This window comes from Phyllostomus hastatus, unplaced genomic scaffold (genome assembly GCF_019186645.2).
Source record: "Phyllostomus hastatus isolate PE091 unplaced genomic scaffold, TTU_PhHast_1.1 phas_scaffold_129, whole genome shotgun sequence".
Lineage (NCBI taxonomy): Eukaryota > Metazoa > Chordata > Mammalia > Chiroptera > Phyllostomidae > Phyllostomus > Phyllostomus hastatus.
In genome coordinates this window covers 29,457,967-29,477,516 of record NW_025334009.1, presented here as the reverse complement: position 1 = coordinate 29,477,516, position 19,550 = coordinate 29,457,967, and the positions used below count along the sequence as shown (strand labels likewise).

General features: G+C 43.2%; 1 protein-coding gene across 2 annotated transcripts in view; it reads right to left on the bottom strand.

Moving 5' to 3' along the window:
• ACP3 (acid phosphatase 3) overlaps positions 1 to 19,550 on the bottom strand; it is a 43,509-nt gene that overhangs the window by 15,565 nt on the left and 8,394 nt on the right. For both annotated transcript variants that reach the window (XM_045856984.1, XM_045856983.1), the window contains 8 exons: positions 18,312 to 18,407; positions 15,473 to 15,559; positions 14,851 to 15,003; positions 10,333 to 10,431; positions 8,276 to 8,368; positions 6,528 to 6,660; positions 1,993 to 2,075; positions 7 to 110 (listed from right to left, as the gene is read on the bottom strand). In XM_045856984.1, coding sequence (XP_045712940.1) covers positions 7 to 110; positions 1,993 to 2,075; positions 6,528 to 6,660; positions 8,276 to 8,368; positions 10,333 to 10,431; positions 14,851 to 15,003; positions 15,473 to 15,559; positions 18,312 to 18,407 — 848 coding nt within the window. The remainder of the gene's footprint in view (positions 1 to 6; positions 111 to 1,992; positions 2,076 to 6,527; positions 6,661 to 8,275; positions 8,369 to 10,332; positions 10,432 to 14,850; positions 15,004 to 15,472; positions 15,560 to 18,311; positions 18,408 to 19,550) is intronic.

Sequence of the window (19,550 nt, the reverse complement as noted above, 5' to 3'; positions counted from 1 at the left end):
ACTTACCCCTTTTCGAGGTACAACTCCATTAAATGGCAAGAAGCATAGGGAGGAAGGATTCCATTGTAAACATCTAGCGCCATCTGCAGGCCACTCACAGTTGTGTCATGCTGCAGAGATTTGAAACAAATCATTTTTGATCTTTACCTCTGCTTCAGACTTATATTCAATAGGTATGCATTAAGCACATGTAGAGCACCATGATAGTTTGTGATTCAGTTACATTTCCAATACTCCCAATGATTTAATAAGTAGAGAGGGGAAAGAACTAATTTGCTTGAACATCTTTTGTGTGCTAGGCAGTGAGATTTGCATACATATTACTTCCCTTTAAAAGATGAAGAAACAGGCCATAGAAATTCAGCAACTTGCTTAATGTCATGTAATCCCAAACAGAAGAAAGCACATTTAAGCCAAGTCTTGTGATTTTCTTCCCCATGCCTGTTCCCAGTAGCATCTCTGTCACTGATTTTCATTAAATTTTAAACTATTTTGGAACCTATTAATGCTAGATTATTTTTGTGTTATAGATTAGAAAAATCTGTGATTTTAAAATTGGGGGAGGTTACTATATGAAGTTATAGATGTTTAGGGAGGATTAAACATAAGGAAGCAGAGTGCGTAGCTTAAAAATAATTGTTCAGTGTTTACCGCAGAGTGGCTGGGAGGCAGAGGGGGCTGGTTTTGTCACTGGTTGTCTCCCTAGCTTTAGGAACTCCCCCACCTCCATACACAGCAGATGGGTATAACATTTGTTTGCCTGAACTATGTTGCCGTGTACACATACTCAAAATGCGCGAGGACTGGTTTGCTGCAGAAAGAAATGGCGCTCCACACACATGGCTTCCCAGAAGTCACGCACGTTAGAAATAGAAACCAGATTAGAAACTAGAATGGGGATGGAAGGAGACTTGACTTGGGGCGGTAAACACTCAATTCAATATACAGATGAAGCATTGTATATCTGAAACCTATATAATTTTATTAACCAGTGTCACCTCAATAAATTCAATAAAAAAGAAGGAACTGGAGAAACTCGTGTGATTGACTTTTCAGGCCTTTGTCTCTCGAGAAAGCACTGTGCTCCTGAGCTCTTCTTTCTCTAGTCTACGAGTGTACCATTTAGAAGCCCTGACGATAAACAGAGTTCCCTGTATCCTCAACCACCTCTTCCCTCTCCGTGCAGAAAGGAAACATGGCCTTCTCCAGCCGAACCACATCCGAGAGATCCTCTGTCATGCACACAGTGGGTGACAGACCGAGTCAGCATTCCACGTCCAGTTTCCCTGCTCATCCCGGACCCCTCGGGCAGGCATTTCAGCCCACGGGCCCTGCACTCGCCTCCAGCTGTGTCTCTTGCCCTGTCTCTCCTGCTCCAAGATGGATCTCTCTCTCTTTTCTTCCTGGACCCAAATGCAGCTCTAACTTCAAGCTGCAACTCACTTTCTCTCTCCCTGTTCTACCTGTTCCTTTGCCATCTGGAGTTTTCTACGTGGATGCCCCCGGGCATTTCAAACCCAGTTGTTTAATCGGTCCATTCACCTGGCCCAAGACCACTCCTGTTCAAGGTTCCAACTTCCTCCTCCTCATCAAGGCTTGAAACACTGCCTTTATCTGTGGCTTTACCTTCCAGGTCATTACCCTCCACCCACATCCCAGCTCATCCAGTTCAAGTCCTGCACACTCAGCTTTTCCTCCCCTGCTGATGCCCTGGTTTGGAAAAGAAGTGATTGCTTTTCTTTTCTGAGGTACCAAAGCCCCGGCTTGTGTGGCGCTTCTATATTGCTTCGCACGGTGTTTTTATGTTTACTCAGCTTCTTGTTAGTATTAAAGCATGAATTCCTCCAGGGCCAGAATCACGTATTTAGTTTTAAAAGCTTTGTATGGATGTCTACCATCTCCTGGACAATAGGGAAATGATGATGAAGAAGAGGAGGCCCCCACCCCCAAGAGATTACAAATGGAGGGTTGAGTGGAATCAAAAACACTTACCGCAGAATACATGACGAGTTTTCTGTGGTTCGATGGCTGAGTTGCCCTCTCCATGTGCTGGAGGATCTCACCGACCAGGACACCTTAAAGAGATAGGTCAACCATGGAGCTGGACCAAACACAGGCTTCTACTTTAGTCAATAAGCTTTCAGTGAATTCATACTTAATGATTCTCTCTGCCATGATCAAGACTCTAAGAAGGAAGGGGAAGAACTAATTCTGGCTGAGCATCTGCAGTGTGCTAGCAGCGTGACTTACATACATTATGTCCCTGAATCCTGACTTGTACCCTTTTCTAGGTGGGGAAGCTGAGGCCCGGAGACATCAGTGCCTCACACAGTTGGGGAAAGAGAGCCAGCCTGGCATGCTGGGACTTGACTACTACACCAGATTTTGTTAAAGCTCAGGTTAGGTGGCTGAGGAATTTGGATGTGATTTCAGATGGCATTTTTTTTTGTTTTTTCAGAGCTATTAGCCAATATTCTCCCCTCCAGGGCAGGCCTGAAATGACAGCAGGACATGCATGTCTCTGCCTTCACCTCTCACTTCCACTCTCTGCCAACCGGACCTGTTTGAAACCTGGGGAGAAAGCAGCTCTCTAGTTGTCTGTACTGTGCATGGACTGTTTCCTGGGGACCATTTCCGCAGGTTCCCCTGGGTGCCACGATTAGGGGGACCTCCAGCTTCTTCAGCTTTCACGTGTCTGCAGAGATGGCAGCTTCTGCCCTTCACAGTTGTTGCTCCCGGGGTGGAGAAGGGCAGGTGCACAGCCCGGTCTCGACCTTGTCCGCAGACACTAATGGCTGAGAGGTTCCTTGAGGTGCCAGGTGCCGTTTGTTTGGGGGGCATGTTGCATCAGGGACTTCCAGCACCATCACTTGAAGCCCCCGTCTGTCCTTATTGGTGGTCTCTCTGTTACACATGTGCTCGCTTGTTTTGAGATTGACCCATTTTTGGTTTTTGTTTTTTTAATGAGCAGGACATTGCTGTTAACAGACATGTACTGAGCAGTCGCAATGGGCCAGGTACTTTGCTAAGTGAATCAGACACGTTTCCTGTCCTCACAAAGCTCACGAGAAAGTAAGAAGAGACTTCATTGGTCTGTATACCGATACGCACAGTAAGGGATAATTATGGAGGGAAGTGACCTGCTCTCTGTGGATGCTGGGACTTTAAGAACAGAAGCAGCTGGATGCTCCATCTCCAGCAGGTCCACATCCCCGTCCCGGGGAAGGCTGCCTTCAGGGAGCCCTTTGCAGACTTTAGCTTTATCTTCATGCCACATCGGTACTACACCCTGTGGCCAAGTTTCTGTGAGTTACCACAATCTTCATCGACTTGACCCTCGTCAACAGGTGCTTCTGCAGCAGCCTTCAGTGTCGGTAACGGAATGATACTGGCTCTTGGTCTGGAGTGATTGCCCACATTGTTTTAGGAGAAGCTAGGGAGAACTATCACCATTATCCCCAGGCTCTGGCATCCCAGTAATGATGTTTTATAGGAGGGGAAAACTGGGACCCAGAGAGATTCGGCGGCTTGTCCAAGATCACACAACTGGGAGCAGGCAGGCTGAGCGTCTCTGGACCCAGCACATCCGACCTGAGAACGCTTACTCTTAGTCATTAGACCGTGCGGTCCAACGAGCCAGCTTCTGAGATCCCTGTGGCGCCATTGATTAAATCTGCATAAACTGGACAAAATGCCATTGGTTAGAAGACATGAACACCACTTCCCTCACTCTTGGGCTACAGCACGGATCGGCAACATTCTTCCGTGAAGGACCAGGCAATAACTATTTTAGGCTTTGTCCGCCTGCCACAACGGTGCACTCCTGGGTGGAGGCACAGAGGCAGCCATAGACACAACCTAAGAATGAGCGTGGCTGAGTTTCAGTGACATTTTACTCACGAAAAGTAGGCAGCGGGCTGCATTTGGAAATGCAGGGTGTAGTTTGCTAACCCCTGGTCTAGAGCTAGAAGAGGTTTCCATGAATATGGATATGACTAGCCATACATTTCTAAATGCACTGCAGGGATTTTCTTGGGGTGTGTATGTTGTGGGGGGGAGGATAAGGAGACTGTCACCCAACAGCGTCACCCCTGAAACTGACAGAACAAAAAGTGTTGGTGAAGGTGGGAAGGTGCTAGTCAACGTCCTGCTGTCCCCACAGGACTCCGTGTCACTCAGATAGTATGTGTTTTCTCTGCTGGATAGCGTCCCACCTCTTCATCATGCAACAAGCACGTGGCCAACCAGTCTCTCTTGCCCAGCCAGGTTGGCACAATGGACTGAACTTGTGCTTCGTCAGGCATCACTCAGCAAACAATTTCCAGTGTATCCACAGTGTTGGACTTCCTCCAGAAAACAGGACAGGTGCATCCACATGAGGGCCAGCCCTTAGTGTCCAAGGCCGAGGGAACACCTTAGGGAGGGACTCTAATAGACAGAGTCTCGTTCAGCATACACATAGGAGGGGAAAACTGAGACCCAGAGAGGGGAAGTGGCTTCCGTGAAATACAACCTCTAGTCACCAAATGAAAAAAAAAAAGAGAAAAACAGGAGCAAGCTGGTAGGGTAAACCCCATCTTTTGTTCATAGACAGACCGTTGCAGCTACTATTGGGCTGTTGACAACTCTGGCCGGGATTTTTTACTCTTTCCTCCACCATCTCTTGTGGCTAGAAAAGTGTTCCTGCAACTTTAATGTACAGATGAGGTTCTTAGGATTTTGATTAAAATGCATACTCTGATTCACCTGGTTTGGGGTGGGGCCTGAGGTTTTGCATTCCTAGTCAGATGATAGCTGGTGTGGCTGGTCCTTGGGCTGCATTTTCAGTAGCAAGGGCTTAAATCCCCCAGCCCATTATGACTAGGTTGGAAGAAATAAATCCAGAGTCCTGCCTCCACTATCTAAAGGGGCTTGATATCGCGTCATAACGCTGGCACCTGGTGGTCCATGTGTGAGGCCTGGTGCTTACACAGCCTACGAGACCTGAATTTCACCCTCTGCATCATTTTGTTGTTCAGTACATAAGGCTGAGCTGCTTCCTGGGCTCCATCTGTACACACAGTCTGTGTTCTACCTGGGAATTTCCCCCAATGTACCAGATCCCATTAAAGACTCATCTCTGGATGCTCTCTCTTCCCAAAAGGCTGGCTCTTGCACTTAGCATGGAGTAAAGACTTGCACACTTCTCTTGGGTCTGCCTCTGTGCCATGCAATTAAGACTTTTGCAACAGCAGGCCTGCAACTTCGTTACATCATTAATAACCACTGTCCTAAAGTGTTTGCTACAAGCTACTTTGTACGCCTTGTATGGAGTTGCTCTCGACCATCCTGACTTTAGATGCCTCAATAGCTATTTTTCTGGTTACAGCTTCCCTCACTCTTTTGCAGCTACAACCGACTCCTCTCCTGGCTGGTGATTTGAATCCTTTCTGTAGCGATGCAGCCCTGAGCAAACTTCTGCCCTGTCTGGTCCAACCACCAGGATGCTTTGCCTCTATGTACTCCCTAGGGGTTCTGCTGAACTTGTCCCAACCCCATGGCGCACAGTCTGGCCATGGCTGGTGTCCTGTTGTAACTGTACCGTTTCCCTCAAACTGTCTGGAGTGTATGACTTGAAATACTTCCTGTGGCTTAGAATTGCTTCATTGTTATGTTGACATGACATAATTGGCCTATTCTTGTTCTCCATCCTTAGTTTTCAGGCCTACACTAACAACACCTGAACCTGACACAGGTGCCTTGGCCTGCCTGCCCGATGCCCTGAGAGGCCTCAGTGTTCAGTCCCATCCTGGCCCCGGCTTCTTTCTTCCACCCGTCTCTCACGACTATAAAGGCTTGGCATCCCCTCGCCTGGGTCTACCTTCATCAGGATAGAGTTCATCATCTGCTACGAGGGGCCACATCTAGTTGAGAAGAGGCATCAGTGAGAAATAAACACTCTTCAACACCAGTGGAAAACTTAAGCTGAGTCATAAGCTTGTCAGTTGCAATGGGTATTAACCTGCAGGGCGTAATTAGCCTGCAAGGTAGGTTTTGTTAACTTTCGCAATAGCTGCCATCAAGGGTTTCGGGAAAACAGGCCACTTTGGTCATACGCCCACTGGAATAATTCATGCCATAGGCCATCAGACACAACTGGTTTTCATGGGGCTCAGATACAAAAGCCTTCATTCTTTGATCTAAAGAGGATGAAAAGTATCATTTACCTTGAGCCCAAAGCTTGCATTTTCCAGAAGGCCAGAGTGGGTAATACTGATAATTAAAATGACACACAATGTTTGTTGCCAGTGTATTATGTACCAGGTAGAATTTATTCTAAACCTCTTTGGATATATTTGTTCATCTGAATCCTTATGACCTACGAAGTAAATGTTATTGTTATCCCCATTTCGCATGATGGAAACTGGAACAAGAGTGGGTACTTATTTGTCCGAGGTCACATGCTGGTTACTGGTAGAAGCAGGACTCAGGACTCAGTCACGCCACCCAAATCCAATTGCTCTGCTCATGTTTCAAAATGTACTTACCCCCTTGCAGTCGGGATTTCTCTTTCTGTTTGTGAATCCCATAGGTGGACAGGAGGGACAATTCTGATAATTCCTTCAACTTCATCATGGCGTCCTCCGTGGCCCAGGAGGGCAAAGTGAAATTGTGAGTATGCTGCAGCAAAGAAAAGGGAAGAAAACATTTTTATTTCCCACTGCCCTGTTTGTGGGCTTTTGAGCATCTTTCTCCCCACAAGAACTACTGGGTCCAGCCTTTCTTGTCCTGACATTTCTTTCTAGGAAAAGTCTACTTTGTGGAAAGTCATGGTATTGATTTTCAGAAGAATAATTCACAGAAGTGAATTTGCCCCTTCCTACCATATCCATAGCTTTTGGCTTAACTCTGGGTGAAAAGATGATTCATATTTTGCAGAGTAAGGGTGAGGTAGGGCAAGAATGTACCTTATTCTTTTATGAAAGGTTTAGAAATCTTCCTATTGACCTTGGGGGGGAAGGTAAAACTGACAAGGTTAGATGGTATTTCCTTAAAAGTTGAATGAGTGGCCCAGGAGGACGGATGGGAAAGGTCATATATTTCTAGAGCCTTCAGTAATGTACTCCTGCTGCCACTGGCTTGTAGTGCACCGACTCCTGAGCAATGCCTGCACCTTGCACGCGGCAGGCGCTTGGTGAATACTTGTTGCATTGATGACTGGACTGCACATGCACAGCAGGGCAGGTGGGGGCCTCGTGCCATGCCTGTGACCTGCTGTGAAGAGTTAATTCAGATGGTCCCGGTTTCAAAGGCAGGAGATGGGGGTTAGGGGTGAGGGAAGAGAGAGAGAGAGATAATGAAAGTGGAGACCTACGAAAAGTGAGCAAACAAGAGAGGAACAGGTGAAAAAGAACCACACACCATGTCCACATTGTGGAATCGCTCAAACAGTAGTAAGGAAGAAGAAAAAAGAATCAAGACTGGAATCAAAATGTGGGCTCTTTTCTCCATTGAAGAGTCTTTGATAAATAGGCTAACAAAGCTTCCTTGAAATAGATGATGAAAAAGGAACAATATTAAGAAAGTAATGTGTGTTTGGGTCAATAAACTTTGACATGGAGGAGGACAAACTGTGTCACTGTTACTGAAGTGGAACTATGAAAGTAATTGCTGACCCCCAGACACGATGACCTCTAAATCAGAAGTGGTACGAGTCACATGGGGGGGGGGGTCAGAATTTTGCCCCAGGATTCAGTGAGCTGGTTGGAAACCAGGACTGTAGAGTACTTCTTTCCGCCAGTAGGTGGAGCACGGTGAGTGAGAAACACCATGATTCCTTGAAAAATGCAGTAATTTACCTAGCTAAAAAAGTTATTTCGTATGCATTACACAGCAAGAAATAGATCCTTTCCTAATAAACCATTTTGAATAGCTTGGCTTAAAGTTGATTTGCTTGTTCTTATATCCAGAAATTGGATAATCTTTATTCTTTTACTGTACAATAACTTTGTGTTTTTTCATTAAAATCCACGACAGGAGCCCAGCATTCCCGAGAGACAAGGCCTAGAAGAAAAGCAATTTTGTTTTCAATTTTCTAAAAGGTGAAAACATAAAAAATGGTCAGAAGAAGTCAGAATGTGCAAGCTAATATAAAGAAGTCTGGAGTTACGTTGCAGTGTCAAAGAAAGTGTAAGTAATACATCTGCAAAGAAGCAAAAGAAAATGTATTCATCTCCTTCCAAGTAGGCATATGTCAAAATCAGATCGCAAGTTAGTTGATGTTTTTTTCTTTTACCTCACAAAATAAAGGGTCGTAGACTCTACTCCAAATTCCAAAAAGGTCCTTGCCATGGTATCCTGAAAGTTTTGCCAATGTGTCTATAAAATCCTGAAACACACAGAGAGGGAGAAAGAATTTCTACACCAGGGTTTCTCAATGTCAGCATTATTGACACTTTGGGCTGGACAGTTCTTTGTTGTGGGGGCTGCCCTACGTGTTACAGGATGTGTAGCAGTATCCCTGGCCCCTACCCACTCGACACCAGCATCATCCCCAGGCCCTCAGTTGTGACAACCCCAAATGTCCCCAGACATTGCCAAATGCTCCCTGTGAGGCAGATGACCCTTGTTAAGTGCTGCTATTCTTTACAGAAAAGCGTGCCGGTGATACTGTCTATCATGTTGCCAACTCAAAGAATTTCACAAATACTAATTGATCATTTCTCATTATTTCACTAAAAATGTGAGCGACAGCTGACTTAATGGCCACATGTTCCGGGTTTGTCCTGGAATCAGATTGATGTACACTGCCTCAAAGTTCTTTGTCGAAATAGGTTAAGTATAACTCACGTACATATAAATGATCGGCCAACTCGAGAAGGGAAAGCATGTTCAAAGCCAAAGCACGCCGAGAAAACACAGTGGAAACAGGACCTGGCCTCCGGCTGTGGGCGTGAAATGTGTGCAGGATGCAAACCGTTCTCTGGGTTCTGTATCACTCTTACATTGTCGTGATAATGAGACTCACTGTTCAGCTATCTGCCCGCTGACATAGGCAGCAGTTTCTGGGAAGCGCTTTGGAAGATATTGTCTGATGGACACATTTTCTAGGAAACAGTTTGCCAATATTACCCCAAGCATATGTTCGTGAAACAAATAGCATTAACCTTGATGAAGACACCCAGAGTTCACTGAAGCACAGTGTCGTAGTGACACTGTGCTTCCCTGTCTCCTTCCTGGTTTGGGAGGAGACATTTCTAGTGATACGGTTTTTCCCTGAGTAGATTGGCAAGCATCCCTAACGTTGTCTGCAGGCGGTTGACAGACGACGGAGAACCAGCTGCTTTTCATGCATTGTTGATAGGAGTAGGGTTTGGCATAACGTTTGTCTTGAGGGTAACTTGATAATATTTTAAATTGCTCCAGAATTTTACTTCTGGGATATTATTCCTGATACACTTATGAACTTATTTATATGCACAAGATATCCAGGCAGCTATAAAAGTAAAAGATTGGAAATGACCCAGATTTCCATCAATGGAGACTGGTTAAATAAACTCTGGTATGACCATAAGTTCAAATACACAGTAGTAAAAAAAAAGTGAGGAAACTATGCACAAATAGAGAACTATTTCCAAGATATTTTGTTAAATTAAAAAAAACAACATCTGTCCAATATTGTAAATAGTATGGCACTTTTGTGTAATAAAGGGGGGAAACACCAGAATATACTTAAATTTATTTGCATATGAATAAAAAAAACTGCAAGACAGCATACAAAAATACTGCCAGCAATTACCTGTGGGGTCACTGAGAGACTTTCCACTGTATTCCTTTATATATATATATAATATATTATATATATATATAATCATACATATATGATTTTCAAACGGCGTAAATGTATTACAGACTCAAAGTATTATTTTTGAAAGTACCAAGCATCCTATGTACATTTTGTATAGTCTTGAAAAGGGGTATTTCACAAAGTAGAATCATAAAGTAAAACCAAAATGACCTTTTGTACGTGGAGACAACAGCCCCAACCCCTCAGCCTCACACCAAGTCAGACCATTTCAGATTTGCACTGATTCCGAGCCAGACACACACTGTCAGCTGACCCCTCTTCGAGACATGGGAATAAGATCCCAAAGGGACTGGCTTCTTTACTGACTCATGGCCCCAGCACAGCGGTGGGGACCATGCAGTGATGAGTGACTTTCATTAAACAATCTAACCCACTGCCATAACCAGCCACTGCAGACACGTCCCGCCCACACTTTGAAGAAGTTGCAGCTTCATCCTTTGCCTTGGCCCTCACAGTCACTCCACCAAATGACGTCATTTTTTAACCTTATAAGGGCGCAGCCTCTTCTGGAATTCCTCCGATTTCAAAGTCTCTTTCTGAAGTTCGAGAAAACGAGGGCAGTTCCTGAAAGGCATGTATAGCAACTGAGGAAGAAAGAAAAATCACAAAGCCTTTATAAGTCAGAAGAACTTTGCTAAAGATGCTACAGCCATATTTTAAACATGCAAAGGGATCTTAATAAAAGATTCAAATGTGTTTTGAGATGCACAGAAATTCTAAAGTTGAGGGACAAGAAATAAATGGTCTGCAGGTCTTAAATAGTAGGATATGTACCCAGAACTGAAAACCTTTTATTTTTTATTTCACAAATTTGCCTAAATAGGACTGTGCTGTTGGTAAATATTTACACTTCCTGGTTTTCCATGTGAAATAGTCACCACTATCTTGCTTTTTTCCCCTGACTCTTTATTTCTAGGTGTGCATGAGTACAGAGAAAATGAGTTATGGGTTCTTGAAAGAATGTAGAGAGATCAATTAACCATTCATTGACTTAATTCCTGTCAATTCACAGATTGCTGAAAGAAGGGCACATATTAAATCAATATAAAAATATATTTAAAAGCCTATAACGAGGACAAAGTGATCGTGCTAAAATGAGTTTAAATTCAGCAATCTTTTGTCGCTTCAACAGGTTGGTGACTCCCAGGTTTATTTTGTTGCTCTTACTTTCCATCTGTGGCTAGGCCAGCCCTTGGAGGATATCACTACTTGGGTGGTTCTCTTCTTCCTCAAATTTAACGTGTACGAAGCTGAACTCAACTTCTTCATTTTCAACCATTTCCTCTTCGCGATCTCTCTACTTCTGCCAACGGCAACATTTATCATTCTGCTTCAGAAACTCACCACTTTTGCTTGTTTGCTTTTAAAACATTTCCAGAATAGACCCCTTCTGTTTATCTTCATTTCCCCTTCCCAGCCCAAGCCACTGTAACCTGTGTTTCAACTACTGCAAGAGCAACCTGCTTGGTCAGTGGGTGCCCACTCTTTCTACCTTCACATTTCATTCTCCAGGAGAGGCTCCATGAATCCTTTTTATTTTATTTTTGTAAACACTAATCTTTTTTCAGGCCTCAGTCAGGTCATGCCATTCTGTGGTTCAGAACCTTCACTGGCTTTCCATCTTACTTGGAATAACACCCCAGCTCCCAGTGAGCCCCTAGTGCCTGCTCTGCCCGGGGTTCCCACGGCTGTCCTCACTCGCCCCTCCCCCCAGCCCTGTGGGGCTCCGTGGTCCTCTGAACACACAGGCTTGAGGTCTCTGCTGACGGTTCCCTGCTTGAGATGCTCCCCTGTCCACTCCCACTTGGACTTTCTGACCATCCCGCCCCAGCCTCCACCACGTTGCCTTGTCTTATTCCCTTCAAGGGGCTCGTTGCCATCTGAGATTATTTTATTTATTTACTTTTTTATGATCTAGTTCCTAAAAAATAAAAACTTGAGGACAACCAAGATCTTGACTAATTTATTCACTGCCATGTTTGTTGTCAATGCCTGGAACAGGGCCGGGTATATTACTAGTTACTGATAAAACTTTTTTTTTTTTAATTAAGTTGCTTCCTGTCATTTCTGATTCTGTGTGTCACTTGTCTTCCCTCTCTTTCCTTCCCCTAACGTCTACACCATCTCATTTCAGGCCTTCGTTTCCTCATTGCTGAATTGCTTCAACAGTTATTCTCAGAGGCTCAAGTATCTTTCTTCCCCAGCCATTGTCAGACAAATGCCTCGAAGCACCACTCAGTGTGTGGGTGTTACACTTGTAGAAGAAAATTTATTTAATTTTATTTTTCAATTACAGTTGACTTTCTAAAGAAGGTATACTTTTATATCTACTGCTTTACACCTAAATTTCCTTATATGGCTTTCAAAATTTTCCACAGTTTAGAAAAGACATTGTTGAGGGGAAAAACACAGGGCTGTTCATTGAAAGGTTTAGGTTTCAATGAATTATTTAACTTTTCTAGACTTTAGCTTTCTCATTCCACACATTGAAGAGTCAGGATGAAAATGTATAGAATAATACCCAAACATCTGCCCAGCATTTTGCAGTTTACAAAGTCTGTTCCACTTCTTAACTAACTTCTTTTCTCAAATCCCTATGAAGAAGTTAGGTGGATACTGTTCCCGTTTTACAGAAAAGGAAACTGAGGTGCAGGGTTACTCAAGGTCGAGTGTCTGAATTAGTTGGCTATCAAACCTAGGTTTTCCCACCTTTGAGGCTTTTACTGGATGCTGCCTTTCAGCCTCATGATCTTTCCTGGCTGTTAAATTTGGATTATCTAATCTGTACCCAACATTCTTCCTAAATGTGAACTCTGAACTCAGAAGGGCAAGCGCTCTGTGTATTCACTCCCTGACATGCTTTCCACTGCCTTCCTCTCTTTCCTATCCCTCCTCCAAGGTCTTGTTCAAGTTCTTACTCTCTCCCTGAAGACTTGAATGACTGCCCTTTGGTAGCTCCATGTATATCTCATTCTCTGAATCCCTTCAGCACGTACAGCTTGTATTTGAAATCATTGCCCACCCTCTTACATGCTACACATTTCACATATATGAAACTTTTTTCATCAAATGGATTATAAATTAACAAAGAAACCTGGCTTCCTAGTTCTCTTATATTTCTCCACAGCACTTAGCACAGCTCTGGGAATAACTTTGTGTTGATTGATTGATTTTGTTAGATTTCTTAGTTGATACTAAAGAGATCTGTTTTCATTTTAGTGAGTAGGTAGCTGGAAGGTCTAGGTAGGTAATCTTACTCATTTCTCTCTTACTCTCCCACATTCTCCCCATTTTCCTCTTCCTCTTCTAATAGCAGCTGTATTCCCCTTACTATTTAACGTAATTACTGTCTTTCAGGATTAAGGGTTTCACAGCTACCTCGGCCTACTTGGTTAAAGTTGCTCTCTCCAGTCTTTATCTAAGTGGAAAAGGCAGCAAAAAGTGACTTTTTTCCTTTTTGGAAGAATATATTCATAAACTCTTGAGAACACTGATAATCATAATACTTCACTCCTAATTATGTGATGGAAAGATGCATAAATAAGTAATCCTGTCCTCCTAAGAAACACCAGAAAAACTGGTTGGAGCATATTTACCTAGACTGAGGTTGACAGTGTTGAGATGTTTCTATAAAGCATTTGGGGAAAATTTTTAAGTCACAAGATATAGCAATTAGGTCAAAAAGAAGAGTAACTACCTGAGAGGTCACTGAGCAAGAGTCTGGGTCCAGTGGTCATGGTAAGCTGCGGCCATAGAGAGGTGAGATGACCATGTTTTTAATGTGGCAGAGGGATTAGAAGGATTCCTTGTCCCCAATTATTTCCTTCATATAGTCTTACATTCTTTTTTTTTAACTAACATTTATTTTAAAATATGTTCTTTATTTATTTTTAGACAGCGGGGAAGGGAAGGAGAAAGAGAGGGAGGGAAACATCAATGTATGGTTGCCTCTCGTGTGCCCCCTACTGGGGGTCTGGCCTGCAACCCAGACATGTGCCCTGACTAGGAATCGAACCAGCGACCCTTTGGTTCACAGGCCATAGAGTCTTAAATTCTACACCTGGGAAAGTAGTTAGGTTTATTTGTTACTATTAAAAAATAGCAATTCCTCTGAAGAGGTTAAAGAGTTCTTGATCAGTCCCAACCAGTATAAATAAATTTGGGAATTTTTCTCAAAGCAGCTTGCTTCATTTCATAGTACTGCCTCTCAGACTCAGCTGTCCACTGGACTCATCCAGGGAGATTGTCTGAAAAATGCTGATGCCTCCTCCCAACCTCAGACATTCTGATTTGTTATAAAGACTGCCCTGGGTGTCAGGATTTTTAAAAAAAAATTGTCTGGTGATTTTAATATGCAGCTAAGTTTGAAAGCCACTAGTTTACAGAGAAGGACATTGCTCTGGAATTGCCTGGTCCCAGTAGTGTTGCTTACCAGTTGTGGGCTCTGGATTCATTCTGGTTAAATTCTCTATGTACTAATTTCCCTGACTATCAAAGGAGAGCAATAATATTGTCCATTCAAAATTGCTATGAAGGGTAAATTCAAGGACACATATACAGTGTTGGGTACCGATTATGTATTCACCTCTCTCTTTTTTTTTACCTAGAAATGAGGATTTTGGGTTACTTTGTAGGTAAAGAGGTCTTAGGATATTTTAGACGGAGAAGAACTCTGTGTGAGCCATCCAAATAATTGGAGGCAGAACACAGGGAGCTGTGTGTGATGTGTGTGGGTGTGTGTAGACAGAGAGGGACAAATTGCCGAAAGTTGAAAGAATGGCAAAACCAAATAAATAATAAAGATCCAAAGAGAAATTCTGTTCCTACTCTCTGTTGCCTCAGGCTTCCTATGTTCTGCACTTAACCTTTGCACTTTTATTTAGGAAAGAATTAAGGCCGCACAGCCCAAGGAGAGTCCAGACGCCCAAATCCACAAGTACTGAGCAACCTGCATTACTCCTTCTAGGACCAAGAGAATCTCCTGGTTTTCCCAGAATACTGACCTTATCTTCAGACACAGGGACTGTGTGCACAGGGATGGGCTGCCAGGGTAGTTTGGGATTCCAGACGCTGATACCCTCTGGGGGAAACAAGGCTGCCAGGTTTGTCATAGCACTCATCAAAGTCCGGTCAATGTCTGTGCTTCGAACATAGATCTAAAGTGGGAAAATGAAAGCAGACTCCAGCTAAGAGGAATTGTGGGTTTTTCCTGTGCAGCTAATACCTGAGGAAGGGCGGGATACCCACACCAAAATATTAGCAGACATTGTGATAGTATCATGATCACAGAATCTGTCACAGAAGAGATAGAATTATGAGCATGCCATGCTGTAAAGCAACCCAGTATGCCAACAGCTGACTTGACAAGGGACCAATTAAGTGATGGCTACTTGCCAAAGCCTGCCAAGCTCAAATATTTACCATAGATGTCCATAAAATGTTGAACTTACTCTTATTCATAATTTTTTTTGGAACAAACTATTTCTACAAAGAGGAGGACATTTCTAAACAAGATATCTAACTTGTCTAAGTTCCTTGGAAGCAGGCAAAGCACTTCGACAAGTGCAGCATTATGTTAACTTCTTTCAGAGGGACAAGGTTCCCACTGTGAGCTCCCCAACTTGCCTGCTGATGTTTATAGGACTCGTTCAAGAATGTTCCATATCTTTTCCTTATGTACTCTCCAAGTTCATAATGCTGCTCCATGCCCACCTAGGGGAAGAATAAAAGCAAAAGTTTACTGAAATTAAGTTCTGTGAATCTTATCTATGCATCTCACCTCTCGTCAAATAAGTAGTGAGAGCAATGGTATACTTTAATAGTTCCACAATAACAACACATTTGTAAATTGAAATGAGAAAAGAAAGCTGTAATTTTTAGTCATGACTCCTTGAGAAAACTCTGTCTCTTCATTAGCACTTAACACAGAGCCTTGCACAGTTAATAGCTGGTGATGGATCTGGTTTACGCAAGTGGTCCATCTGTGGTGTGGTAGAACATGCAATGGCCGTCTTTGTTGGCAGAGCATTCAGAGAACTGGTTGACCACTTGCGGTGGAGGAGGGGCAGTTGGAGAAAGAAATTCAACCACCTGATAAGAGGTTGGATTTGATGAATCTGAAGATCACTTTCAATCTCTGGGTGCAACGTTTTATTATTTGCACAGTTTATCTATGTGTGGTACCTGAAAAACTAGAGCCTGTTATGAAGTGTGTTCTGTAGATCAGCAGCGTTAGCATCATGTGGAAGTATGTTAGAAACTAAGCTCTTGGGCCCCACCTGCTTTGGGGATGAGCTCAAGAATCTGATTTTAACAAGCTCCTTATGATTCTGATGGCCAGTAACTGTTGAGAAGCATTGCTTTAGCTCAATGGTCCTCAAACATTACTGTGTATCAGAAGCAAAATTTATCTAGGAGTGCTTATTGAAATGTGGATTCCTCAGCATTTTCCCCAGAGACTCCTGCTCATTAAATCCTGGGTTGTGGCCCTGGAATCTACATTTTAACATGCTCTGAGTGGTTCAGATCCATGTAGTAGAGCACCATGCTTTGAGAAACACTGCACTCAAGTCTGTCTTCATCTAGAGCTTCACCAGAGTATCAGGAGTCCAAGAGGATGTGGTCACTGTGGCCTCTGTTTGGTCCCACTCACTCATTTGCTTGCCACTCCTGGCCACCACTATCACCACCACCCCTCGAGAATGGGGAAGGAGGTAGAAAAGCAATGTGTGCTTTGAGGTTTATGAGTTTCCTGGATGACCTGGGGAGTTGAGTAAGCAGGTACTTTGGGTCTAATTGTTGTTCTAACTTAAAACTGACTTTTGAGGAAATAGCCAACGTCTGTAGAGCAGGGCTTTTCAAAGTTTACCATGCACAGAATCACCAGGACTCATTGAACAAAAGTTCCCAGGCTTCCACCCTGGAGTTTCTGATTTAGTAGGTGGGGCCAAAGATTTCATGGTTATATTAAGTTTCCAGGTGATGGTTACATTGCTCATCCAGGAACTACACTTTGAAAGCTATTGACCTAGAAAGCCATCACTTGTCATTATATACACTGGAAGTACCTGGTCAAGGGTAATTTTGAGCTCTAGAACCTTGCTACTTCAAGGGTGTCCATGTACCAACACTGATGGCATCACCTGGAGGTATGTCAGAAATGCAGAATACCAGGTCCCACGTCAGACCTGCTGCATTAGAATCTGCATTTTTCACAAGATCTCCCAATGAGTCATTTGCACTTGAAAGCTTGAGAAACACTGCTGTAGGAGATTCTGATGGTTAGTGGAGAAACCCTCAGAAGAAGAATACAGATCCCACAATCTGGAAGAGTATTTTGGTCTTACTGCAAAAGCACAGCAAGGGAACAGGAATCTGTATAGATCCCTAGTTATTAAGAAGCAGCCCCAAATTGTTGTAACACCTCTTATTAAGGAAGTCACAAGCTGGGTAGGCTATGGTGGGAAGAGCTCTGACCTGAGAGCCAAAAGATAGTGGTCTCAAATAATCTCTCTGAGTTTCCTTCTCTATAAAAACTGTAGTTGATTTAGGGCAGTAATTCTTGGCTTTGGCTGCCATTAGAGTCAGCTGAGAAACTGAGGAGCTTCTAAAAATCCCAGTATCCAAGCCACACTTCAGGGCAATTAAATAAGATTCTCCTAGGCAGACAACAATACTTTTTAAAGCTCTTCAAATAATTTCAATGTTTGACCAAGAGTAAGACCCATTAGTGTTGGAGACATTCTTTGACTCTTAACATATTTAAACAGTGCTTTGGTCAGGACAGAAGGAATACACCTGGCCTTATGGCTCCAAACCAAAGAGCCATTCACTCTACAAGTGAAGAGGATGGAGCACTGGAGAGGACACTGCATTTGCCTTTGTTCCTCAGTTCAGCTTCTCTTTAGTGCTCAATAGGAAGTAGGGCTTCCTATGCGTAAGCGACCACTTATAAGGAAGGCTAAACCCCAACATACCCAGCTGACGAGAAATCAAATTTGCTATCAGCACCTACAGAGGAATAATGTTTCCCCAACACTGTTGATTCATCTTATTGGTTACAAGATTATTTTCTACTTTCTCAGGTGGAGCCTGAGAAACTTGGGGGCTGGCTTTTGGCTCTCTTCAGCATCTCTAAACTCCTGTTATCCATGCACAGCTCATATCCTTTGATAAAACCCACAGGGTAAAGAAACATAAAAACAGGCACTTTTCTGTACTTCTCCCAGTTACTGGTCACTAAGGGTGACTTGGACATGATGAGAAATGGACGAAGCTAACCATGAGTTTCTCTTGTCCCACAATCGAAACATGGTTTAGACTTTCAGATCCCAGGTAATTGTGTAAAGTATTTTCCCAGATCTGAGTAATTAAAGTAGTTATGTGGTTTTGACAGATCACAAACCCCGCAAGGTTTCGTTTCCCTTGAGACCTATCACCGATGTTAGCTAGAAATCCAACCAACCTGAGTGAGTTGGCCAAATCCCTGCGGCCATGCGGATTCTTTAATGGGGTCACTGGGGAAGGTTTCAATGGGACTTCGGTCTCCATGCCTAAAAACCTGAAAATAGATTAAGACAGTAATGTTACAAATTTCACTTAGGTGTTCTGCCTCTGCTCCTCATGATAGACGTATTTTCAACCACTGGTCCTCAGCTTTGGCTGCTCATAAAATCACCTAGGGAGTTAAAAAGATTCTGAGGATGGACCCAGCCCTAGTGGTTGTGTTTTAATTAGTTTGGGGTGCGGCCAGGGCATCAGAATTTTGAAAACCTCCTCAGGTCAATTTTAGGTTAAGAATCACTGTTCTAAGGCCACTGACACTTCTCCTGTGTTTCAGGCAGTGCAAGTACCACAATGATTAGCCTTAGAGGAGGCAGGTGACCCACACCTGGAGACTGGCTTGTGCACTGGGCAGGACGAGAAGGAACACAAAGCTTAGCAAAATCACTTCATTGCAGACAGACTCCGATGAGAATTATTCCTTCCTTAATTGTAGTTACAGTAATAATGGTGTTCAATTTTTTTGCATGTAATAAAATAGTGGCTATTAAATGCTACAGGAATTTGCAACCACTGTGAGTCAATGATTTGTGAGTTTTTAGGAGGTTGGGGGTAAAGGAATTGGGGTGGGGAAATGAGAAGAGTGAATTCTCAATAATTTACGGACAGACTTTGGATATGTAAACATATCATGCTATTTCGATTACCCATTTTATTCTTTGGGGAAAGTAGCCTAAACTTTTGAAATCTTGGCTCTTTGATTATACTCTCTGAGCAGTATACTAAGTCAAACACAAAGTTATTTTATAAGCAAATGATAGGGAAAGAAAAATATGCAAGAAGTATAAGATGAAGTTTACACTGATGTCAGTAAACATATTTAATTGCATTATCTGAGATTCCTTGCACTTTGCACGTATACTACTTAACTAAGATGCTCCATTGAAAAGAAAGCCATGAGGCTGCTCTTCTGAAATTCTATAAGATAGCTCAGCAGACACTGAATTAGGAACAGTCTCAAAACTTTAGCCATCTTTGAGGTGGGATTCCAAGACAGCAATGGAGGATTCTGAGATCTGGATTGTGTCTCTGGTGTCTGAAGAAAACTGATCTTTTTGTCCCTAAACCAATGACACCTGACTCTTTAGTTAGCGGCACTGACCTCTTTTTCCTTAGGCTGTCAAATAAAACAAAACAAAAA